Source organism: Apteryx rowi, unplaced genomic scaffold (assembly GCF_003343035.1).
Source record: "Apteryx rowi isolate R43461 unplaced genomic scaffold, aptRow1 scaffold_106, whole genome shotgun sequence".
NCBI classification, from domain to species: domain Eukaryota; kingdom Metazoa; phylum Chordata; class Aves; order Apterygiformes; family Apterygidae; genus Apteryx; species Apteryx rowi.
The window spans coordinates 528,254-553,548 of NW_020447264.1; the positions used below are offsets into that span (position 1 = coordinate 528,254).

General features: G+C 50.2%; 1 protein-coding gene across 1 annotated transcript; it reads right to left on the reverse strand.

Annotated features, from left to right (window-relative positions):
- On the reverse strand, positions 1-24,792 carry RHPN1 (rhophilin Rho GTPase binding protein 1). The gene is made up of 14 exons (XM_026069611.1): positions 24,743-24,792; positions 19,267-19,395; positions 16,088-16,163; positions 15,505-15,582; positions 14,138-14,262; positions 13,434-13,600; positions 12,421-12,608; positions 11,088-11,244; positions 8,013-8,132; positions 4,386-4,580; positions 3,918-3,994; positions 2,165-2,311; positions 954-1,112; positions 1-195 (listed from the first exon to the last, which is right to left on the reverse strand). The coding sequence occupies exons 1-14, from the start codon at positions 24,775-24,777 to the stop codon at positions 1-3; spliced, it is 1,848 nt and encodes a 615-aa protein (XP_025925396.1). The 5' UTR covers positions 24,778-24,792.
- Positions 24,793-25,295: the final 503 nt, after the last annotated feature.

Sequence of the window (25,295 nt, forward strand, 5' to 3'; positions counted from 1 at the left end):
TCAGTACATGGCCTCGTTGTCTCCCACCGCGGTGAAGGGGACGCTGTAAGTGCTGTTCTTGCTCCGTTTGCTCTTCTTATTCCAGACCAGCAGTGTGCTGGCGCTCTTGCTGTTCATTAGACTTTTCCGGCTGTTCTCCTTGTTGTTCTTCAGCAGCCCACCTCCCGAAGACATGACCGCTGCCTTCTTGTCTGCCTGTCAGTAGAGGGAACAGAGACCAGCGTGAGGTCTGACGGCAAAGACGGAACCCACATGAATGGTCTCAGCCGCTCAAGCGGTTCCTTTCTATAGCACTTCTGCTGGTTCCTTGCATTTGAATATTTTCCTGTATAACAGGAACTCCTCACGTGGCCAGAGAGCAAAATGCCGGGGTCTGGGAGCCTAAAGACGCAGCCGAAATCAGAGTGGCACCAAGCCAGGGCGAGGACGAGAACTCAAAATGTTCGCCTTCAGCTATCAAGTGCAATCCACAGCCATCACCTCTGGTGTTGTGATGCTTTAGCTCCCTGACACACGCTAGCACAAGCCACGGGCACATAGCCTGAGGAGCCTCCATCTCAGGCAGAACAGGTCTCATTTAAAGCCTCTCTGCTGCACTGGTAGGAAAAGGAAAAGGAAGCTTATGCAGCAAAAGGAAGCTACTACTCCTCATTGCCCTGCCACCTCCACCCTTTACAGACCAGTAGGGAACCCCTGTCCTCCAAAAAGCAGCTGCTAGGTCAGCTTGCTTCGGTGACTATTTTGAAGCTAAGAGCGAAGATAGATGGCCCTCCTCCTCTGGAAGCAGCTACCAGTGCTTTATATTTGCCAGGCCAGCTGTAAACAAACCTGCCATGCAGGAGACAAAGCAGAGCCTCGTTTTAAGCAGACTGCAGCAAATTTCTCCCCAAAGCTGCAGTTTCCTACCTAAGGATTTCGCCAAGCTTTGCTTGCAGAACGCCCTCATGACTTACGGCTTTCTGCCCCTCTGAGCCCTGCAGCGTTATCACACCGATCTCCACTCCCTCTGCCCCAGTGCTCTTCAGCAGCTGCACCACTTCGGCGTGCTTGGACCACCTGCAATCCTTGCCGTTCACTGAGATGATGTAGTCCCCTTCCTTCAGCCCAGCTTCCTGCAAGGGAATGGAGAAGGTGCACACGTTTGAGCTGCAGYGTGAGGCTGCTTGGTTTTTCATCCTAGAGATTTTACATTTGTTTTGCAGTATGCTTGTGAAGGGGGGATGCTCTATAGACCATGGATCTGTTTTGTAGCTGCCAGCAATGGCTGTGCTTGACATCCAACATGCAACGAAGGCACAGCACCAYGACAAGAGCAGCCTTACAAAACACACATCCAACTCCGACCCGCTTACTGCCAGAGGAAAAAACACGACATGTCTCCGGAAAAATCACTACCTGCAAGCCTTGACCCTCAGGAAAACAGAGCAGGCCTAGCAAGATCCTACACGCATGCTTTGCATGTTAGGCTTCAGCAAGGTGCTTTACAAGCTTAAACCAAAGCACGCGCCAGCCTGGGGCTGTGGGGCCAGTCCAGCTCGGTGGAAAGACTCCAGGGTGGATTTTCACTGCAAATCTAGATGCATGCATTTCAGTTCCTCCACATGCACTGAGCTCCTGATATAGGCCCTGRAGACGTAGCTGATACCATTAGTAGAGCTTGGAGAGACTCAGCATGGCAGTCAGGACACGCARGGCCAGCTGTAAGGGAGGTTTAGAAACTTGTACACACCTGGACACCCACATTTTAGTATCTTTATCTGGAGTCAAAGCCCACTCCAGAATTTTCAGAGATGAGCTCTGTATTAGACTTGCCATCTTGTTCCATCCACTCTCATTTCCCAAAACGGGGGACAGCGGAGCTGGGTGCTTGCCAAAGAAAAGAGGCTCCCAGCAGTTAGAAACTGAGCTAACCTCYGTATTTTTCCTTAGTTATCTCCTCAAAACCACAGCTCAACTCTTTTGGAAGAGCCCATCTGCAAGGCTCAGGCAGAGATCCGGCAGGGTTAAGTCTCCACCTAAACAGACCAGTGTCGTTGCCAAGTTATACAGCTTAATGTTAAGCGCTAAAACTGCCAGGCAGCCCTCAAGGCAACCCCAGGCAACCCCACCTCCAGCATCCCTGGCAGGGGGAAAGCCATGGGCAGCAAGCGCATGGGCTACTCACAGCAGCACAGCCCCCGGGGATGACACCAGCAATGAGGACGGGAGAGTCTCCTCGCAGCGTGAATCCAAAGCCGTTTTCGCCTCTCACCAGGTGGACTCTTCGCACAGGGTACCACTTGTTTTTGGCTGAGAAAACTGAGAGGGGCCCCTAGGGCAAAGCAGAAACAGTGAAAACACCTTTCAGTGCAAGAGCAACTCTCTGGGGACCCTGTGCTGCAACTCTACAAAACACCGACTGACGGTGAAGAGGGAGAGCAAAAAATCCTATCTTTTGTATTTTGTTGACTGCCCGGTGTTTCAGCCTGCCTGCATGTCAAAAAAGCAGCAGATTTATGCACTGTAAGGCTAGAGGAGTTCAGAGCACTTGTTAGACTGGCTGTGCATGAAGCAACACAGACTTATGTGGGTTGGAAAGGGTCTCCGGAGGTCTCTGGTCCAACCCTCTGCTCAGAGCAGGGCCAACGTAGATCAGGACATCCTCCCACACTACAAGGAAGGAGAAAGAGGTCTCACCATCAAGATCAGGGAAGTGGGCTCAGTTTAAATATTACAGTCCTGGACCAAACAACTCAAAGCTCCAGCATATAGAGCTGGCTCATTAATTCCCCCCCTTTAAGGAAATAAAACCCATCATCAAAGGAGGGACGGGGGTTGAGGTTTTCACTGCAGCCTGGCTCTGGGGGAGGCAGCCAGCCAGGGGTGGACTGCAGCAGGATAGATCACCTCTTCAGGATTAGACCCCTGCAAAACTCCTTCACAGGAGCAGGGTCTGGCTGCCTGCCCTTCACTCAGGTTGTTCAAAAATARCGATGCTGGTTATGTCCTGCTAGACCAACCTCTTCCCAGGGTGCTACACATCACTTGGGACATCTGCACACAGCGGTGGGGATACTGTGCTGAGGAAGGGGGACAGCAGAGGCAGACCCCCCAACAGTGTCCAGGGCAGCTGCTAAGCTAAGTCCTGCTCCCAGGCACCTGATAAGCCCAAAGAGGGCAGAGATAAAGGTCAGGTGGGATTTTCCTTTTGGTTCTCACATCTCCTGCCTTGCCGGTCCGAGAACGGCTGGCCCAGGTCATGCAGCTAAGATGGAGCGGTACTTTCCCAGAGGGTAACACCAGCTKCAACCTGCTCTGCCCCCTAAAAGCCTCCACTAAACAGTCTCTTCAGTTTTTATCAGGTAAAGCCCACCCAAAATGCTTGTGCCAGCTCCACCTTACATCCAAGAAGCTTCACATCAAAGCCCATGCTGATTTTCAGGGACTGAATAGGTCTTGTTCCATTTAGATCATGCACAGATACGGACTCCCTTGCTCCTTCTCCTGCAAAAGCTCCTTCCTGTGAGGAGGTGGCTCATCTCCTGCTGGAAGGAAGCCTTTGAGGGAAGTGCCTGCACCAGGAGGGAAGAATGACTCACGGTCCTGCTGCTTGTTACAGCAGGATGAAAGGACATGCTTTTGTGCGTGTGCCTGCTGCCTTCTTGGGGGAGCTGGATGAGAGCCCTGCTCCTCAGCTAACTAACCTGCTGCTGCTTCTATGACTAATGAAATAATAAGAGAAGAAGGCAGCATTTGCTCCCCAGACAGCATTTTGGAGAGGATACAGAACCTTGCAGGCTGTGTGGGCTTTCTCGCCCCTTCGGGTGCTCCTAAATGCTGCCTGGAAAGGTTCCCTGCGTGATGGGGGCACAAAGCACTTTTATCCCTAACCTTGCCCATGACCAGAGACTGACACCCCCCTCCATATCTGTACATACCAGTCTGTGGAAGAGATCGGTCACCTTCACCTGGGAGAAGTTGGGTGATTTTATCTCCGGTTTCTGATGGGTTTTGGCTAGTATTAGAAAGAGAAAGCACACACGCCAGGGTCACGTAATTGCAGCATGAGATAAGCGGTAGCTATTTTGCTACCTCACCGTGAGCACGACACACTCCCAGGCAGGGACAACATAACCCAGAAGAGCTCAGACCTGCTCAGGGAGCTGTCAAACACGAAACCCGGAGCTCCAGCCCACTCTTATTAGCACCGCTCCGTTTCAATACAGGGAGCCCTGCTCCTTTTACACATGCACATGCACAGCTCTTTGCCCACAGCTACATATCACAAATTAACTGCAGATTCCATAAAACCCTGCACAATTTTCCCACTTTGTACGACCTTTGCAAATTGCACCCCTTTCCTGAGGCACTCTCCCCCATGCAGAATACACCCCAAAACCACTTACGGTGAATATCTGGGGCATCTCCGGTTTCAAAGAAGTCCTCTTCGTGGTCAATTTCCGAGTATTTGCTCAGCGAGCGTTTGTGAGCAAAGGAAAGGACCTCCTGGAGAATATCCATCTTCCGCAGGATCTTGCATAAGCTGTGGATTCTCATGGCTTCCTCGTGCTTCATGATGGCTTTCTTCAGATGAGCCTTGCCTGGAAAAAGCACAGAAATCACAGCCTGGCCGTGCCAGCGGGAGATCCACACAGCTCTACTGTCGCTCCCTCTTCAACGCCAGGCAGTCTTGCTCGCTTGGCTGCCCACGGATTAAAGGAGTTTCAATTGCTGTGTCACTCGACGTGATTCAGGGACAGCCCAGTCACGTTAGCAGCCTGCCAGGCTTTCAACGTGCGTTAAATGGAGTAGGTCCCAGCCGTCAGCTTAATGCCTGAATGTAGGGCTGGAAGGGACCTTGAGGGGTGACCTACTTCGCTCCCCGGCAGCAGAGACAGGGCTGAGAATACCTGGCAGATGTTCTCTAAAACCGCCGGCGAAGGAGCTGCCATCACCTAGCGAGGGAGGCGGAAACAGCGCTTCACTGCCCTTGCAGCAAGCAAAGTTTCTCCTAACGTTTAACCTATATCTCCTCCGCAAATTAACTTCTCTCCATCTCCCCGTGTCCCTGGCGAGCACAGAGGACAATCAGATCCTGTCCTCTCTGTGACTGCCTTTCAACTTCGGGATAGTTTGACACTTCTTCTCCCTCTTCTCTAGGCTAAGCAAACCCAGTTCCTTCACCTTTCCCTGCAGGTCCTGCTTTTTACCCTCTTTGGTGCCCATCCTTGCTTTCCTCCTCTCAAAGTGCCTTCAATTTGTTTTCACCGTGGCGAAAGCACAGTAGCTAAAAATGGCAGGAGAGATGTAAGCAACACCAAATTGAGCCAGACGCATCTGGAGATCAGGAGTGAGGTATACTGATGACCTCTGAATAAGTGACCTATGAATACCAATGCAAACATCCCTGTTTTGCCAGAGGCTGCAACGAAGGTGCCCATAGCCAACGCTAAACTATAAAAAAAGCTAAATATATAGATACATAATAAAAACACACATGCCTCTAGCAGTTCCAGTTTCAAGACACATGGTGGCAACATAATCCAGGGAGATAGCCAGGATTTACTCCAGAGAGTAAGCGGAGACAAATCAGTTGCCTAAATACCTCTCCTTTACTTCCCTTAGAAATAGGGGTGAATATCTGTGTTACAAGTTCCAATCAAGGAAATAGTTTGAGGCTGGATATAAAACTGAGAGGAAAAGATTCTCCAAAATAATCAGTCCTATTTTCTTGTCAAATACATAGATCTTATTTTATCAAAGTACCCACAGCCAGCCCCACTCGCAGGGGGAGGAAAGCACAAACACTGGAACGCCTTGGTTTTACGTGGCTTGGTAATGACTATCACTGATTCCTGCTATTTCTACTGATGAACAAATGGATAACGAGAGATCACAGGAGATACAGGTTGAGACAGGTCACCTGAGAGCTCTCAGATCATTAGCTGTTTTCTAAATCATCATCCACCTGGGACACTGGCTCTGCCTCTGTCTCCCTCTAAGACTGTAAATTCACATTTCAAATGACAGGTCCTGTTCAGCCAGGTGATCAAACAAGATTTGACCAGGACGTTATGCAGTCTTTTGGTTTCAGTTTAGTGAAGGTGGTGGAGTATGTCACACGCCTGATATAAATAATGTTATCGCAGTATGTAACAAGAGAAGGGGAAAAAAAAAAAATCCTTCCAGGGAGATCATTTTAGTGCTGCAACTTTCTTCCTTTCTTATAAACTGAAAACAGAGCTGAGACTGGTGTCTGCATGTTCAGTTTTTACAAGAAAATGATGAATAGAGCCTGTTTTCTCCTAGGAGAGCAGGCAGAGCTGGAAGCTCAGCTCATGCCAATCAGGAAACCAGATTACAGGAGCTGAAGGTGTCAGGATAGTTTATCATAACACTCTGGTTTTGGGGCTCATTTAAGGGTTGCTGAGGGCGTCTTCCTGTGCCTGGGTGAGGAAAAGAGCGCATGAATGTCCTCTGCCTCCCACCAGCTAGCAGCAAAGGGAGGCAAAGCAGCCGGGAGGACTCTGCCTGGGCTGGCTACGTGACAAACTCATTCCCGGTATGGCCTGTTTCATTTCACACTTCTACAATTAGGGAAAAGAGCACCAAGAGACAGTTTGTGTGGGAGGCAAACGATGACATCCTAGAAGTAGAGAACTGAGCTTTCTATTATTCTAGCCTCTTTGGGGAGGGCTGTTAAAATTCAACTTTAGCTGAATAAGCAAACGCTCCCATCTTTTCCCTTAAGCTGAAAATCAGCATGGGAGGAAGCCCTCATCTCTCGATCCTTTGGACGTAGCTAAAAAAAGCCACCCCCGGCCTTCATTGTATCTTCTTGTAGTCAAGTCAATCAGGTGAAAGCCAAAGCCAAACTCCTTCCAGGAGCTCCAGGTCCAAACAGATTTCTCTGCATTGCGTTGTAGGATGTTACCCGGCTCAGGAAACCTCAGGGCAGATCAGTACAAGCTTTGTGGGTTGGTTTTTATCGTGGACCATTGAACTGGTCATCCCCTAAATGTTCACGGCTGCAGGGCTGAGGGCCCTTGTCTCATCCCCCATCCGTGGAAACGCTCCTTCCCAGTAACAGTGAGGCTGGACTGTACCATTAAAGTGAGATCCCCTTTGGAAACACCCGGAAATTTTTCTCAGGGAGCAGGTAACAGAGTCACAGACTCTTGGAGATAGCTTGGAGCTTGCTTTTGTCTCCGACCATCACACGGGGGTCACAGCCGCCCAGCGACATAGGTAACTGTGTTCAGACTGCGGGATCTTTACTGTTGGCAAGGAGCGAGCCAGAAAGAGCTCAGCACAGCTCTGCAGTTCCAGGGGGAATCTGCAGAACTGGCAGTTACAAAAACACCCACCCAATGAACAGACTTACTAAGAGATCATCAAGAAATGGAAGTACGCAAAAAAAAAAAAAATGCACCTGCCTTCACAGCAGTGATTTAAAGGAGCTTCAATATTTTGGGAGTTATGCTCAGGCGCTGCCTGCAGACTAAGGAAGAAAGTGCTGCATTTGGTCATAATCAGAAGGAGCTCTGCAATGACAAATGCTGATGGCTTTATTCCGCTCCTTCCTCCTTGCTCACAGCACAGTTTTTACTGCTTACATATATATTATCCAAGGGGGGAAAAAAGTGAAGGCTCGCATTTTTCATGGCTAGTGTCATGTCTGAAGTATCAGTGTAAAACAAGAGGAGATGGAAATGAGGGAAGTAAGATCCAACACACTCAATTAGACAGAATACTCCTGTGACTGACAGAGCATTTAAACACTCTTATAGGGAAAGAGGGAACCATGATGCTTTCTGATCACTGCCTTCCTAGGAGGGGATCTTTTCAAAGGCAGGCAGACAAAAAGTGTCCTTACGTAGAGAGACCCCTCAAAGGCTCTTCAGCACGCACCTTTGTGGATACAGTTCCTACAGCAGAGTGCCTGGGTTACAGCAGGTTTGCTCTGTTCCTGTATCAGGGTTTATCACACCTTTGAGCCGAGAACCCAGATTTGCCACCAAGCATTCACTTACCCAGCTTCCTTCTCTCCTCAGGATCCTGCAGCAGGATGCGGAGTGATGGCCCGTCCGGCATGGTGATGTGAAACTGGATAAAAGCTTTCTCATGCTCTGGGAGCTCAGCATCAGATGCCACTGTGCGAAACAGAGGTGGGAACATGCTTAGAGAAAGTCAGAGCACTGCTCAGCTTCAGGTGGGCAGGGAGTCCCAGGTGGCAAGAGGAGAAGGTGGATAGTGAGCCACATCCACACTGCTGTGCACATGGCTCTGCTAGCTTCAGTGGTAGCTTTCTTTCATCCACCGGGGGCTTGGCTTTAGTAGCAACGGTCTGCAAAAACCACCAAGAAATAGCTGATGGAGAGGGAAGATTTATTATATTAAAGGCCACACCATGCTTTGAAGCTAAGTGCAGGATTTGTCTTGTCCACATCACTTCAATATCTGGCTCTTTTGCCTCCTTCCCTCCTTTGCTCTGTTTTAGAAGCAGGATTGAAAATAAAAAGCCCTGAATATTCCCATTGAAGGTTAGTGACATGGAGCTAAGTCAGATGACAACTAGAGCACAAGAGCAGAGGAAAAATGACAGGCTAAAGTGTAAACAGTGAGCCAAACCCCCAAAATCTGCTCCCTCCTCCTTGCTGCATTCGGGACCCCACTTACAGCCACACACGCAAAAATGATAGAGATAACCCAGCTGGGGGAACATGACCAGAGGGGTTTGCCCAGTTGCAACCAGCGCAATACCAAGGCCTTCTCCTATTCCTTTCTTCCACTGTCGGGTTTTTGCCACTGCAATCTAGACACGAGGCACCCACCGAATGCCCTTCAACACAGGGAGGGAAGGATCTCCAGATGGAGAAGCCACATCAGCTGCACCGGTGTGGCCGTGATGGAAACACCTTGCACAGGCTCTCCAAGCGCTAAGCTAGGCTTTGCTCTGTATGTGTGATTTTTACCTAATTATTTCCAGGCAAAGTTGTTCTTAATCCCCTTCGGTTCAGAGGCACCTCAAGACTCATTGCATCCTCCCCGCCTGGGGACAGGATGGGACAGCAAGCAATTAAGAGGGCTCTTGGGCTCCAGTACTGGAGCACTAGGAACTTGTTGAATTGAGGGAGATGCCAAAGCCCAGCCAACCCCCCTGGCATTGGCACCCTGCAGGCTGTGACCCAGCAGCTCCATCACGCTGACTCTGGATGCCAACTCTCTCCGTGCAAGTACCCACGGGGGATTAAACTTCAGCATAAAGAGTTTATTGATGGTCGATTACAGGAGCAAGGGATTTGTTATTCTGAACAACGGGGCCAGAGCACGCTCGGAGAAGCAGAAAAATTGGCACATGAGATCTGACCAGGCAGCCCTTCCAAAAAAAAAAAAAAAAAACCCCAGGAAATGTGCAGATTCACACTTCCCCCAACACCTAATGTTTTTGGGGCAGGCAAACAGCCACACAGTCTCCGGGGAGAGGTTTGTCCTGTCCCTTCTTACCTGACCTCATCCCTGTCCTCTGCTGCCTCTCCCATTTCTGGCTTCAAGCCTCTCCAGCCTCACATCACGCCCCAACTCCCATCTCTGACCCAGCATCTTTTCTCACTCAGCCCTAAAAGCCTCTCTTGGTTCTGCAACGCCCACACAGCCCAAGCCTCGCAACAACAGTTTGGGCAGGCTACGGAGAGGGGGGAGCTCCAGATCCACCCTCCAAGCGAGCTGCTGACGGCTGTGCCCCCAGGAAGGGCTGCGAGCCTCCCTCCCCACGCTCCCATTTTAGGTGCAAGGCAGCCTGCAGTTGGAAGTCGTGACGCTGCTCTTCTCCAGGGATCAGCAACCCGGTCCAACACTCTGCAGAGCACCCAAAATAGGCCCTTTGCGTTTCTGGGACGCTGGGCTTTTCTGCAGCCTTCTGCAGAAGGCTGCATCGCGTCAAGATGCCCAGGAAAGTTGGGGATCCTGCAAAGACCTTAGCGAGGGACTGTATGATGAGGCAGGAAAAGAAAGCAGGCAGAGGGAAGGATGTACATGAGGCAGATCACTTTGGCAGTGAACAGAGGGGCCCCAGCTCTGGGCCTCTGACAGTCCCCTCGGTGCAAGCAAGCAAGCAGGAGGGCTAGCATCTGGGTTAGCTCAGTGGTCTTCAAGGCCTCTACTGCTTCCAGGCCCACAGCAAAAGCAGGTGGGCTGGCTGGTGAAAGTTAGGACAGGGGTCTCCAGGGCTGCACTGCTGTCTGCAGAAGTCCCCCAAGAAGCAACTCAACCCTGCTGCCTGTCCTCAGCCACCCCCGCCACGTGGAGAGCCAACACCGCAGGACACAGCATGCATCTGCTGCTCACCCCCAAGTCCTCAGCCTGAGGCAAACTCACTCGCGCAAATGTCAGTGACAGCACAGACGGAGATTATGGGTCGCATCCCAAATACCAGCTCCAGCTGAACTCTGCAGACTCATGTCACCCTGCCTCARGTGCAGCTATGTGCATCTTGCTGTCACGACTTGGTCCTGCAGCTCTGAGACAGCCAATGACAGCCAGCCAGAAGGCTGGCAATTAAATTTGGGTAGCCCAGACCAGTTTGTCCAGGGAAATCCCATTTTTTGCAACCACTGGCTGGCCTGCCAGGTGGACCAGCGCTGCAGGACTAGGGAGTCGAGCTGAGGTGCCCCTGGAGAATGCCCTGCTGAGCTCCCTGGCACGCGCTTGGTCAGCAGGCAGCGAGCCGTGCCTCTCCCCGGTGTTTACCCACCCAGGCCCCAAGTGGAGAGCACGTGACATTCCTACAGCACCTTTTTGCTGACCTCTTCGGAGAGATTTTGCAAGGACTGTACAAATCGGAGAAAGAAATGGGGGAAATCTACCCTGTGGCATGCTCTTTTCAGTCTCTCACTGAACTGGCAAGCAAGACCAACATCTCAGAGCATCCCAGTGGCTCTAGGTTTGTATCCTGTTACTCTGTGTGGATGTCCTTTTAGCTCTTTCTCACAATCTCCCAAATACCAGGCTGCTACTTGAATGAGTCGAGACAGCATCCACAACAGAGGAGCACTTGGCTAAATGGGAAGTCATGTCCAAGATGTAAAGCCGATATGCTTAATACTCACCAGGGCAGTCACAGAGAGCAATGGCAGCGAAGTAGTGGGAGAGGGCCTTGAAATGCTCTGACTTGACATGGACCATGGTGGTCCAAGAGAAGGGAACGTAATCCTTCACGTGGGCCTGGGTCATCGTCTGGTGCACCAGCGAGTAGACGTCTTCAACCTGCAGGCATCAAAACTCAAGCTGCTGACGCACAGGCTATTTATCACATCCGTCTGGAGGCACTGACAACAGAGCCGCCTCCATCTGTGACAGTCCTGCTAGGACCCTCCTAGGAGTTTGTGGTACGATTCCTCTGCCCAGTGCATGGGTGATCTGTGCCCCAAGATCTGCTGACCACAGAGGGAGCTCAGGGTGCCTCACTGAGGTGGCCTGCGGGGTCCTGGTGTCCCCATTGCATGGGCAGCAGGGAGGCAGTCACACGAGCTCTTCCCATCTTGCATGGTTTGAGCAAAGCCCTGGTACCAGAGACCCCAGGGAGGARGAAGGGGGCCTGGTAACCTACACAGGGCTCTGGTATCTGAGCTTGAACATGCTGCAGCTCAAACCCAGCACATCACAACATTTTGTACCCCCAGGATATTTGAACAATAAAGATCTCTCTTTTCAGCAGATTCGAGGCACAGATTCTCTTAGTCCCTTGGCCAAAGTGACACAGAAAAGCCCCGCTGAAATCTTGCTCCAAGAAAAACAAACTGCGTGAGCTCAGCTGTTTGCCCTGCTCCAGCAGAGCCTTAACAGAGATGGTGATGCTCTGATTGCCGTAACAACTCCCGATATCACACTGAGCAGCTGGTACAGCCCAGAGGTCTCAGGAAGCCATCTCAGCGCAACTCCTCAGAGGTGGGGTCTGGCAGAAAGAGCATCTTCTGAAGCCTGGTTTTATTCTTGGCCTGGGCCTGRCACTGTCACAGCTACGTAGAGAAGGCAGCTTTCCCAGCAGGACAAGGTGGAACGATTAAGGACTTATCTCTGATAAGGATGTTGGGTTAATTCTATTCATAACTCAAGGTTAGGAAATGCAGTTATGTTAACAGTGTGCATGACTTAGCCCCTAAACCACTGAGGGGATTGCTTCTTTTCTTTACGGCTGGATTAACAACTGGCAATATTCACAAACAGCTCAGCAAATGCACAGAGGCAAGCAATGTCCAGGAGGTTGCTGCCTCCACCTGTTCACCCTGCTCTCCAGCTGCTTCATGGTGGCGGGTGGGGTTGTGACACAGCTCGCAGGGCCCCTCTTGCTTGCTCCACCAGTGACAACCCCACAAAATCCTCTACTCTCTCCATATGACACCCTCGCCCGGCTTTGCCGTGGGACCCAACAGCAGCACTTACCCTGGCTGCTTCCTGGGCAAGCTGCAGCTGCGTGAGGAAGTCACTCTGGGCTTGGAGCAAGGTCACCTTCTCAAAGACACACTCCTGCACCTGCGCGATCATCAGCCGCACCAGCATGTTCAGGGAAGAGGCACTCATATCCAGGCTGGGGGCATTGGAGAAGTTTTCCTTCAAGTAGTTAAACGCACCTACACAACGGAAAAGCTCCAGGTAGCTGTTTTGCTTGCAATTCTGCAGCTGAGTTGCAAACGGGAAGGATCAGCTTTCCTAGGACAAAGATTCTTCAGTCCAATCTCCATTAGCACCACAAGAGGAGGAACAGCCCTAGATCCAGCTCCAGGATGCTGGTGCACATGTACTGTGCACCTCTCAAGTTTTTCACCATAACAGGCAACAGTACGGACCCTCGTGCCTGCGGCTTGCTCTTAAAAGCCCTGGATGACAGCAATTCCAGGCTAGTCAGTTTTTCCTAGCACCTAACGTGAGTTTTTGCTGGAGTTTAGGGCTATCATCTTCTACCAACTGCTGACGTGAAGGGGAAAAAAAAAATCATTCCCTTCATCTCCGCACTAGTCATATTTGCTTGCAGGTTGATCAGCATTTCTCTAGAAAGATAACTGGAAGGCAGACCGTTCCCTTTCCTGCCCTCTCCTTTTTTCCAGCCCTCTGACTTTTTTTTTCCCTCTCCCCTTCAGGCTCTTTTAGTTGGCCCAGCTGAGACATCGCTAGGGCTCTGCAACAAGAAAGAGGCCTTTGGGTGGCTTTCACACCATCACAGCTCCTCTTTACACCTGCAGCAGCACCACAGCTTGTGGCACATTAAGAAATCTCCCACCCCTCTCTGCACAACTGCTCCCTGCCTGCTCGCTCGCTTGCATTTGTGCAGCCGATTATTCCTGTTCCAGCACAGGCGAGCTCAACTCTGCCCCTGCTCGGTTTCAGCCTAGCTCAAAACACTCCCTCCTCTCCCCGCTGAAGCAGACGGCGAGGCAGAGGAAGGGGAGCCAACCTACCGGCTGCCTTCTGAAACGCATCGATAGCCCGGTTGACTCCTGGCAGCGAGGCACGGTCCTGCCGTGCCCCAATCTGGGTGTGCAGGGCTCCGATGTTGAACAGCACGCTCCCTTTCTCAAAGGCCAGAGCCCGCTGGTGGGAAGGGACTCCCGTCAGAGAGTCGTACCTGGAGAAGGGAAAAGTTAGCTGCTTCACGTGCAGCCCCCCGATACGCTTCCCCCCGGCAGCAAAGTCCTTGCTAAGTGTGCCAAGAGAATGCTGTTCTCCGAGGAAGACCACCAGCTGCTCCCCTTGACCTCCCCTGCTCCCTCAAGGAAGAGCCTTGAGTGTTTTCACCATTTTGCATGGAGCGTCTGGGACTTGCAGCCACAGTTCCCAAAGCAATTTATTCCCAGGCCCCGCAGGGCACGTGCTTCCACATGCCTCCTTTAACTGATCTGCCCAGGGTCGTAAGCCGATATTAAGCCAAGAGCAAGGAGGAAACTCAGCTCTCCATGTCAGCTGGCCCCTGTATTGCTATCGAGGTCAAAAAAAGGACAGGTTGGATCTTCCAGATGTTACGAGGGAAGAAGACCCCTGCACACAGCCAGGAGGTCTGGTCCTATTTACCTCCCCCCCCCCCCCCCCAAAGCGCTCCCACATCAGCCCCGTTTAGGAATGCATGTGGAAGTGCAAAGGTCAGAAAGGAAAAAGCTTCACGAACCAGTGAAAGAAGACACCCAGGTTTTTACTGGGAGGGAAGAAGCGGTTGTCAAGGAAGTACAGCTGGTTGTAATACTCCATGAGGAGTTCGAGCCCAGCCTCGTTCCGGCTTGGGGTCCGCATCGCCTGTGGAGAAGCAGAAGAGGGAGGATGGACACGTGGGTGGGAAGGGAGGGGGAACAGGAGGAACATGAGATTTACATGCTGGCCAGCGGGACTTAACAGCTCTGTGGGCTACAGAATTGGCCTAAGTGGGAGAAACTCCACCCAAAAGGCTTTGTGCAGAATCCCTCTTTCCAGGCAAAGGATTTCAGTGGGCAGGAGAACAGCATTTGGCCAAGACCTTCAAGACTACCATAGCACATGCAGTGAAGGGGGCAGGATTTCATTAATGCGGCTTCCCAGCTTTTCAGCATTGCACTTGGTGGTGGCACGGCAGAGGGAGACAGTCTCTTGTGTGACAGCTGAGATGGGTTTACCTATGAAAAAGGCCGGGGAGATACAAAGTCCAAGCCAGGGCGCACAGACTAAACCCAGCAAACTAAAAGCAGGTGGTGTTCCAGTTCTGCCTTTGTTCTGATGGCAACGTTCACCTTAACCAAGCTGGGATATTTTTTAATTATTATTTTTTTAAAGAGAAAAATGCGTGCAAAGTCGGATGAAGCAAATGCTAGAGAGGAAATCCATCCAATTTTTGCTCATAATAGAAAAGACTGAGGGAGGGATTTTGATTTTACAGTGGAAGGAGTGACAGAGCTCTCTTATTAATTCCGAGTTTCAGTCATGAGTCCTCTTCCAGGCTCTGACTTTCCACGGCTCCCCTCCCACAGCCTGAAGAGCAGGACTGGGACCTTTATAAGCCTGGGAAAGTATTTTCTTCCTGCTCATGAGGTCAAAGCTTCATAGCAAGGTGAAACTGAAAATACTTACGAGAGCTATTTGGTAGGAGAGGATAAAGTTCACCTTTACCAGTTTGCTCTGCATTTCCTCCTCTCTGACTACTACGTTGTGTGTTAGCTGGACAGAGAGCAGTCATTTTGCCTTGCTGGTGATGAATTATTATTCATAAAACAACAATAATGGATCACATTATACTTTTATTAATGTTCAGTTCTAGGTTGGTAAGGCATTAAAGGGGAATTCTATTATAGGGAAAGAAAACAATTATTTAGTGGTCTGTAATATTTTGTAACCTATGAAATGAAGCCAAGGTGTTCTAACACATGGTGCAGGAATCCAGTACCCAAAGACACGAGGACAAGCGTGCAGTTTGGAGGGAGCATGAAGGGACCCAGAGAAAAATGCAGCACCTTCAGTGAGATTTCTCAACAAGCCAGAGCAAGATTTTGCAACTCAAGGGACACAGACCTGCCGCAACTCCATAAACTCTTTGATTTCCTTTTCAAACAAGATACCGTCCTCTCCATAGTGCTCGCTGATGAGATCCTGCGTGGGGGAACAAAAGAAAATCCACAGTCACCCTTGAAAACAGACATTCAAGATTTGAAAGGTGACTTCTGACAATTCTGTATAAGCAACATGCCAGCTTTCTCAACAAGGTCTTTGGAAACCTGCACCAAGAAAAGCCAGGAAAGCGATCTTCTCCCCTGCCAAACCTACACAGGACACCCCCAGCTCACACACAGGGATGCTGCAGCCCTGCCAGGCATCTGCTCTCCAGCAGCCTGGGGAAATCGCGGTCACTTCCCCACTGCTCCACTCTCCAGCCTCACATTTTCCCCCTGTGTTTCAAGTCCACCTCCTTGTCCTGAATTTATTTTTGCCAGGCCCTAAAAGCAACCATCCCAAAGAAGAAAACGTTTTGCGTTGCTGCAGAGTCTCCTCTACAGCTGTGAGATGTGCCCATATACAGATATATATTCCCCAAAGTGCAGATTTGGTTCCCTAGTCAGTCTAAATTGCATCGAGTGTGCAAAACCCCAAGGTTTACCTTTAGTGGTGCCAACAAGTCCAGCTCCTTCGTCTCCTTCAGGCCCAAAGGAATCATGGGGACACTGATGGACTCGCTGGAAGAACAAACAGACAACCTATTCGGTGACCATTTCGTAAATGTTGGAAAATCCTTGTGCTTCAGGGACAAACACGAATCAGCTCCGGGCTCAGAAATAAACTCCAACCCCAGGCAAGCCCGGCAAGCTGTACAGTGTTGACATGATGGGAAGCTGCCACCCACGTCAGAGACCAGAAGGGGTCCCCAAAAATCAATCCTGTGCTGCACCTCCTTTTTCTTTTCTGCCTGTGCCAGCAGCAGCACACACACTACAGGGGAAAACACTCTTTGCCCTGGGTTTAATCTGTTCCTGCTGAAGGGCAAAACTAGAGGGGACCAGACTCCACTTAGGAGAAGGAAGCCAGATGTGATTCGTGCCGATAGACGTGATGCTGGGAACAGCAGTGCACTTTTGACGGGCAGAAGCAGCAATGCTGCACTGCCCGTCACTGGGAAAGGTGCACGGAGATGACAGCCTGAAATCATCAGTCTGTTATTACTCCAGCTTCTAGTTTTTATCTCCATCACAAATATAATAGCAACCGAATTGGCTGCAGTGACAAAGCTGTTTTAATTAACAGCTATTGCGAAATGGGTGTGATGTGAGCACAGGTCATGGATTCACGAACTCCCACATGCTAATATGGGCTTCATCACTGATAAGGACTTGCTCAAAGGTGCAGTGCTATGTCTAATATGGAAATTTTCAGCATCTATTAAAACCAGTTGTCTAATAATAGCCCTTATCACAGAGCCAGTTCAATACTTGTAAAACACTGAAGATTACAAGGACTTTGGCAATACCCAGCTGAGGAGTGGTTTGTATTTCAACATTAAGGAAAGAAAACAAAAGAGGTCATCTGTGGAGCAAAGAAGCATTGCACGGTTGTAGGACGACAGCCAGGAAGAACCATCCTTTGGGGGTTTTAGTTGCTATTTTCATTTTCTGTTGCCAAGAAGTGAAGTGGCCTGTACCAGCAGCAGGGCCTCGAGCACGCAGAAAATTACATCTCTTTTGCTCAGCAGCAGGAGCAAAGAACTTATTCCAAACTGTACGTAGAGACCTGCCGGATCCAGACTCTTTGCCCGGAAACCCAAATACCCACAGCCTGGCTCCTGTATACTGAGACGAGAACCTACGGTACTACCTGCAGCTCACGCCAGCCTCTGGAGCAGAGACGCAAATGGTTTCCCCAACACCTGTTTATTACTCAGGGATGTTCCTCACCCTCCGCACTGAGCCGTGTTACCATGTCCCCGAACACTTGGCCTCCCAGGGGGAGAAGAAACAAGAAGGGCTTAGCAGAGCATGAGATGGGAAAGGGGTCAGGAGGGATCAGGCCCTCACCAGCCTGGCTTTACACAACGGCAGGTTACCTAAACCCCTCTCGTTAGCTCTAGAAACAACTGATGAGCCGTTAGCACATCGCAGTCCGGGGAGGAGAGGAGGCAAAAAAAGCTGCAAAAATTGGGCAGTGGGAAAATCCTTGGCCTGTTCATCCTCATTCGGTCACTGAATAAACAGCCTCCTGAGAGCTATAATTAGTACGAAAAAACGGTTATCACTTGCTCTCTAACGAGATTTCAGCTTGAATCGAATACCACAGAGCAAACAAAGGGGGTTTTGTTTGGCCTGCGCAGAGTTTTGGGGTTATTGCTCTTGCTTTCTTTTCAAACCACAGCAAACACGAGGCGGGTTACAAAGGCCAAGCATCCCTGCTAGGAAACAGCTTGGGGAAGAAGCCTGTGTCACGGGAGGATTCAGCCCGACAACTTAACTTCCCCAGCCTAATGCTGGGAAGAAGGAAAACGTCCAGGATTATGCTGAGACTGCAGCAGAGCCTCTGGGCAGAGCGAACGCTCAAGTGACACCTCCCTTTCCCCTCAGCAGCATAGCAATCCTTCCCTGAGGAGGACCACGTTTTGGGGCAAGACCTATCTCCTGCGTACATCTACCTGCCATACAGCCGTCTTAGGAAAGGAAGGAGCGTTTGCAGCTCCCACGTTGCTGTAGCGTCCCTGGTCTTTCCTGCCTCGGGGATCTCTTCCTTTCTCACCCAGATAAATAGCTCTGCTGAGCCGTCCCGGCATGTCAGCTTGCTGCTGGCTAGTGTGCTAGGATTACCGCTCCGGTGAGTCAAACTGACGAGGTTGCTGGGTAAGCATTTCAAAGAAACAACACACTTCAATTAATAAAAGGTCTAACCTCGGAAAGAGAGGAAAATTAATACCCTCTATGGGAAAATAAAAACGAGTGAGTAATCCATTTCAGGAGCAGCCAGAACAGGAGGTCGGGCACCTAAGCAGCCATGCTTTTAATTGCTTCTGTTAAACACCCAGCTTCACCTGATGGAAAAAATCATGCTCTGGGGGGCTTATCGCTCACATGGTACTCCTGTCCTGAAGATGGTTACTTTTGACCCATCGCTCCTGGCTTTGGGATATCAGAATCCAGAGAACACACCACCCATCCCAAAACATGTCCTAAATATCCACTAGGAAAAACAATGAGGGTCGGTCTCCTYGCAGTTTTAGAGATTAAGCAGTGGAGGTTTCCAGGGGGAAAGAGCAAATCCTTTCAGCACRTGGCCTGTGCCCTATCCTTCTCCTATTCTCCAGCCACCAACTCTTGCTCCCTGCTAGAGGGTCGAACTCTGGTCAGATCAGGGAGGCAGAGCAACAGGCACAAGCAAAGCAGTGAGGGGTAGGAGCAAGACTGTGCTGTTCCCAGGCCCTGTCCTGTTCCCTGCTCTCCTAGGAGGGGCTGCCCACAGTTTAGCCCAGGTAGCAGGACGCTTAGCAAGCACGCAGGGACCACATCTCCTTCCCCCAGCCAGAGCCCCAGCCTCCATCCCCATCAGACAGCTGCAAGGCAAACTTCTCTCCAAAGTGGAGAAAATCGCTACGATTTTTCCCAGAGGACGCAGATCCGCCGCAGCCCAAACAACCTAGCCTGACRTGGGTGCTGATAGGTCACCAGCCCTGCGATGCCCAGAGGGGAGAAGAGAAATATCGTAGCGTGCTAGGTGGAAAGGAAAAGAAGAAAGAAATCCCAGCCGAACAAACCACTTTTCCCACRCCAAAGCAACCTCCCTGGCCTGCTTGGCAGCTCCGCGTACCTGTCATTCTGGTACACGTCCATGCAGCTGTTCAGCTCTTCCAGCTCCTCCTTCAGTAACTGTAGGTTGGAGTTCACATAGCTAAGCTCCAAGGCAACTGTTTCTTTTACTTTGTGGTTGCTGGTGGCTCTGGAAAACAATAACACGTAGATCAAAACTCCCCCATAAAGTCCAGGCTGCGCTGATAAATAGCAATTAACTTATCTGACGATAGGATGCCATTGCCTCTTCCCCACCGTGTGCAGCATCTGTTCAAACCTTCCCAGAGGGCCATGGTTTCTCCATCGGTTGGGAAGCGCTTTCTGACACCCTGATAATCTCGCTCGCTCTGAGTGGCTGAGGGCTTGGCACGGCTCCAGGATAGAAGGAGAAGCCCCAGAGGATGGCTTTTGATTGCTCTTACAATCTGTTTCTTTCTCCAAGTGTCCCCAAACAAGAAAGCAAGACAAYCTCCAACAGGCTCTGGGGAACTGTTCCTCTACAGGCAGCTCCCAAACTACCCTCAAGAGAGATGCACACGTGACCTCAAATTCAGTCAGACTTGTTTTGAAGACAAACACTGGAAAGGACAGGCACTTAATCCCTTCCAGGCTTCAGAGTGCCCTGGGATTTACGGCTCTGATGGGCAGCAGATGCACAGAGGACGCCAGAGTTTGCAGGAAACGCAACAGTTACTTTTCCTTCCATCACAAAAGCAATGCCTTGTCACCRAGGCACAACGCCGGGTTTGAACGTGACAGTACAGAGGCTTGAGGACCAGGGAAGCCAGAGAATCAGGGAGAACAGAGAAACATCTTTACAGCTAACTAAAATGCACGGCAAATGCTACAACCCCAGCTGAATCCAAGAGCCCTCAGACRCTTGCTAGCAAAGACATGAGAAGATGCAACCCACATGCTAGACTCAACCAGGGATGGGGAGGAGGAGTGGGCACAAAAAGGTGACAGTTTCCGAATGCTTCCTCCCCATCTTCCCAACTATCACTAATGGTGGGGCCCCACAACCAGGAAATTTAGTCTGCAAGAGCAGCCAAAAATTCAGTCAGGCTGTCAAACAGGCCGTCGCAGGATCTCTGCTCAGAAGCCCAGAGAYGCAGGAAGAAGCATCCAGACCTCTGAAGGTCCCACGTGCCGACGGGTCAGCTATTTCTACCTAACTTTTCATGCAGCTGAGAAAAACTTAAGTTCTTTTCGGGGTGCCTATTCCAGTATTTCAGTTTGGCTATTWAAAGAGTTGGGGTAGAACTGAAACCAAGCAGAACAGGGGCTGGGGGCACATGAACGCTACAGAGCACTAGAGTGCAGATGTGGARGGAAGGGAAATCAAACCCCAGTGGCTTTTTTGGACATATTTGCCGCCTTGTTCACCCTGTGCCATGGAGGCTGAGGCTTTGCACAGCTCATAACAGGATCAATTCCTACTTGGATTCATCTGACACTTCTTACCCCAGACCAACTGATAGTGCCTGCACCGATCCCCTCACTCTGTTCCTCCCAGCTGCAGCGTGGGTTCAGATTTGATTATCGACACTCATCTACACCAAATAAGAGTGGTGCCTTAGGGTTATGCCTCAACTTAAGCAGGAAAAGGCTCTTTTTGGGTGCAAATAACCCTTCCACAAGAGAGGCCTGCTGTGCTCGCCCATGAGTAGCGCCAGGCTCTGCCCTGCCCTCCCTCCTCTCTATTGCACGTCAGGGGATATAAACACCGAGGATTGATTTCAGCTGCAGCGAGTTGCCTGCTCCAGCAAGACAAACTTCCAGGCTGATTATACCCTTCTTATCTGCTCCGAAAGAAAGCAGGGAGAGATAACCCAGCGGCAGCAGAAAGCTGACAGCGTGCAATTGTCCGCTGAAACGTGCTCCAGCCGCTTGCACTAAATCACGCCGGGCCCCAGCCGAGCGCGGTAAAAACAACACACGCGAGCCTCGCTCGGCCAGGGTAACGCTCTCCTCTGGCCTTTGGGGACCCAGYAATGAACGCGTTACCATCGACTTGCTTTTTATCGATAGCATCCTTCAGTGGCCTTGCCCTGACCCGGCTCAGGACACTCTATGGGGCTGTACCATTTTTTCCTTTTAAAACTCTGGCCCATTAGTATCCCTCTCCCTGCACCTCCTTTACTGGGATTCCCAAAAGACCGATACATATTTTTTTCTTTTAAATAAACAAAACTAAACCAGACCAGGTCCGAAGATCTCCGCGGCCRCTTTCATTTAAACATCCTTCAGCATTTCTGCAATTTTCCCGTAAGGTATCAGCATAGTAGCCACCCCCTTTCCACATACACCAGTATTTAGTTACCATTTTTGTCCTTCACGTATTGCAATTCCTCCAGGACGCAGAGGTGTATTTCTGCTTTCATTATAGCCCAGTTTCAATAGGGTTGAACAGAATTTCTCCTTCTCGCTCTCAGCTGGCAACTTTTTCTTTTTTTTTTTTTTAAATGTTATCAAAAGCTGCATTTTCTATGTGCTGATTTGCAACCAACTGATATCAGGGTTACATCTGTGCACAAGCATTATGTATTTCTGACCAGTGCTTTCACCCCCTCCTCTGAGACAGAAGAGTCTTCAGCCCAAAAAGCCTGATTTTGCACTGCAGAATTTTGCATGCGCATGTGATTTTTTTTCCCCCCCCCTCCCAGGGCAGCTTTGCTTGTTATCCAGTTCAGACAGTGAAGGTTTTTAAGCCTGGACTTTGACTTCAGCGTCTAGTTTTGCTTTCGGGCATTCTTCTTTGCCCTCTACAAGTGCCATTTGCAGGAATCAAGAACACAGTACCTTTCACAGAGGTAATTTAGGGAGCAGTCATTGCTTATCAGTGGTAAAGTTTGCTTGGAGCAAATCTGCACTTATGTAGGCTCATGCTGTCTGCACAGGGCACGCACCGATCTCCTTAGGAGCATGTCTTAATCAGCCTCTTTGGCGAAGCTATCGAAGATTGGCTTAGCTAACTCTGAACATTTTCTATTGAAGAAATTGGTATACTGGCGACACCTTTATCTCCCCGATTACTTAGCTGAGCCACAGTATTTGAACAAGGCTGGAAAGGGTTTCCGCTGCCTCTGCCCATTTATTTATCTAGCAAACAAAAGCCCTTACACTGTTGAGCAAATACCATGTGCATTTTTCCAATGCACCATTCACGGCAACCTCTTCAGGAAGGGGGACTGATATGCTGAACAGAACCGTTCAGAAGTGGGGGGGAAAAAGAAGTAAAAAGAAAAACCCACTTCCCTGACCATAAGTTGTAAATGGGGAGGCAAAGAAACCAGCATGTTCATCTGCAAACTCTGCTCCAAGCTGGGCAAATCAGTTTTCTCCTATTTGCATTTAACATTCGCCCAGGTAGATCTAAAGGAAATCTCTCAGTGCGCCCCCAAGCCTAGAATTCTTGCACAACCCTTTGAGTCTTACAACAATAATTCCCCACCACCACCTTTAATTTCCAGGACAAACTTGATTCCTCCCCAGATTTCCCAGTTTCACAAGCTCTGAAATTTGGAGTGCCCGGAAGCCCACGTATTACTCAGCCACAGAGTCAACTTGTGGGAGGAGGAGAAGTTGCTGCTACCAAAAGAGACATTCAAACTGCTGATCCAGCAGGAAAAAAAAAAAAAAAGYCCCATCAGTACATTTTGCCTCTTCCCTGCTAGGGGTGCTCCTTTTCCTCCTAGTCCAAGTAATTAAGATGCCCGTGTTTTGCATTATTCTTAGCTCTCCTTTGCACTGCGAGGGAGGAGGGAAAGCCGCTCGCTGCCCACATCCCAAATCCTCTGCGGAAAGCAGCTAGCACCGCGCAGCTCTGATTCACACTGTTTACACCAAAACCCTAACCAGGCTCATTCCTGCTGAGGCAGCACGTTTCCCCTTGGTTCTGTACAGGAGAGTCACGTGGAGTGGCACACGTCAGGATTTCAAGGCCTTTTTAATTAGATGAGGCATGACATTTTTACGGTCCAACCAAAGCAGCAGATGCAGTGGAGCAGCTGTACGGCTCCAGAACCCGGCTTCTGCATGCGAGCGAGGCTGGYGCCTCGACTTCCCCAGGATCAGAGCTCTTCAGGGCACCACCGCTGTCCTCATTTGCCTGTAAAATGAGGTCTCTCGCTCAAGTTCACCGGTACAGCTGTAACTTTTTTCCAGGTGCAACAGGTATCACATCAGTAACACTAAATCATTCAAACTCCAAAAAYGGAAAGTCAATCTCATTTTATTAGGAAGAGGGAAGCGACAGCTGAGGTGGTATAAGATATGCACCTGGAGAGCCTGTTCATAAGCAAATTTAGAGCAGTTTTATGACACTTTATCTTACATTAACATAGACCTGCCCTCTGTGTACACGTGGGCAGGTTTGCCCAGATATTCTATAAGAACATGAGATACACAAGTGCTACAAAAAAATTTTCTCAGGTAGAAAAGACAAAATAGCTGTAAAAACCCTGCACTTGCATCATGCTTCTATCCCRACCACTCTGCAGGGGAAGGCAGTAACCAGCTGGATCTACCTGTGCTGGACCAGCTGCAGCCTGAAAGCCATTCAATCATTTCAGCTTTTGCACAACCCCACACATGCATCCTCCTAACAGAGAGGGAGAGCAGCTGGCTCCCACTGGACTAAAGCTGTGGGATATCTGAGTTTTCGGACAGATTCTGCCCTGGTGGAAATACTGGGACAGTTTTTACCACAGCTGAATTTGACCGACTTGCTGGGGGTATCAAACAGCACCTATGCATTCAGAGCTCAGTCCCAATTCAACATTTGTTTCCACTATTTCATCCACTCACACCCTGGTTTGTAACGGGCTTCCAGGAAATTAGAATAGCTACTATTTAATAGCATGGTAAATGTGCGTAACATCAGCGTTGCACTGAACAAAGTGCAAGCATGTSCAGGAAAGTTGCTGCAAAGTCAAGGAAAAAAAAAAACTGAGCAAACCCAGAGCAAGGCACAGCCACAGGAGTGACAGCATCCAGCACTTCCCAGACACCGAGATAAAGGAGGGTGTTTTAGGTAACTGGGATAAGTTCTTCCTAAAGCCTGTGGGACAGGAGACAGGAGCAAAAGAAGCTGAGCAAAATCGGAAGAAAGGCAATCAGGCATGCCAAAGAAAGCAGAGATAAGTCTGTCTGTAGTGACACTGGGGCAGAGGAGGGCCCTTGGAAGACATAGGAGAGTTTTCAGGGTAGAAAGTTTGTTTCTGTGCAGTTTGGGGTCTGACAGTCTGCCTTGTCCAAGCAGGAGATGAACTTGTCTCAGAAAAAAGAAAAAAGCAATAAACCAGAAATATCCTCTCTTTCAGAACGAGCAGTCTGCATTAAAATAGCAGATGCTGTCTGTACAAATGATGGCTCACAGCAGCGTGTGACAAAAATAAATTGATAAAACAGTTTTGCGTCCCCCCTCCCCTGCAACCACGAGACCACGTTTCCCCACCAGGGCCAGACTGAYGCTCTTGGGGGCCAGGACTCACCTGAAGAGGTTCTCCGCCCCCGCTCGCATCCTCATCTCCTTGTTGATCTGCTGGTTAATCCGCGCACGGCGGTGCTGCAGCTTGCTGCGCTGGGTCTGCACGAAGGGATCRCAGCCCTGCTGAGAAAGAGCATCAYGGTCTCGTTACGGTACAACGGCAGCTTTCCCCGTCCCGTGGGCCTGCTCGGTTCTGCATTGCTCCCAAGCAGCACAGTGAACACGCATGCATACGCGGAGGCTTTGGGCTTCTTCCCGTGGAGACAGATCATCTTTCTTGCCGTCTCCCACAACAGCCAAGACAAYGCCATTAGGGGATAAAAAGTTCAGTGGTGTCGAGGGCTGCAGGCTTGCGACACAACCCTCCCACACTCATTTCCAAGCTGTGGCTGGGAGCAGCAGCAAGCTTGAATTGCAGCAGGGCAGAGTCAGGTTTGGCACAAGGAAGCARCATGCGTTGTTTAAGCCTGGGGACGGATTGCTGCACAGCGGCCAGACCGTCCCCGTAGGGGTTTAGACGCATGCTGCCCAGGAGCATGTGGGCAAGACCCTTGCTA

Bases quoted from the DNA above. Each gene is read 5' to 3' on its own strand.
- RHPN1 (XM_026069611.1), bottom strand. From the start codon at position 24,777: ATGAGGATGCGAGCGGGGGCGGAGAACCTCTTCAG. The intron at 8,133-11,087 runs GTGAGTATTAAG...TGTTTCGCACAG, and splicing joins TGCTCTCTGTGACTGCCCTG to TGGCATCTGATGCTGAGCTC. The intron at 2,312-3,917 runs GTATGTACAGAT...GCTTTGCCCTAG, and splicing joins CCGATCTCTTCCACAGACTG to GGGCCCCTCTCAGTTTTCTC.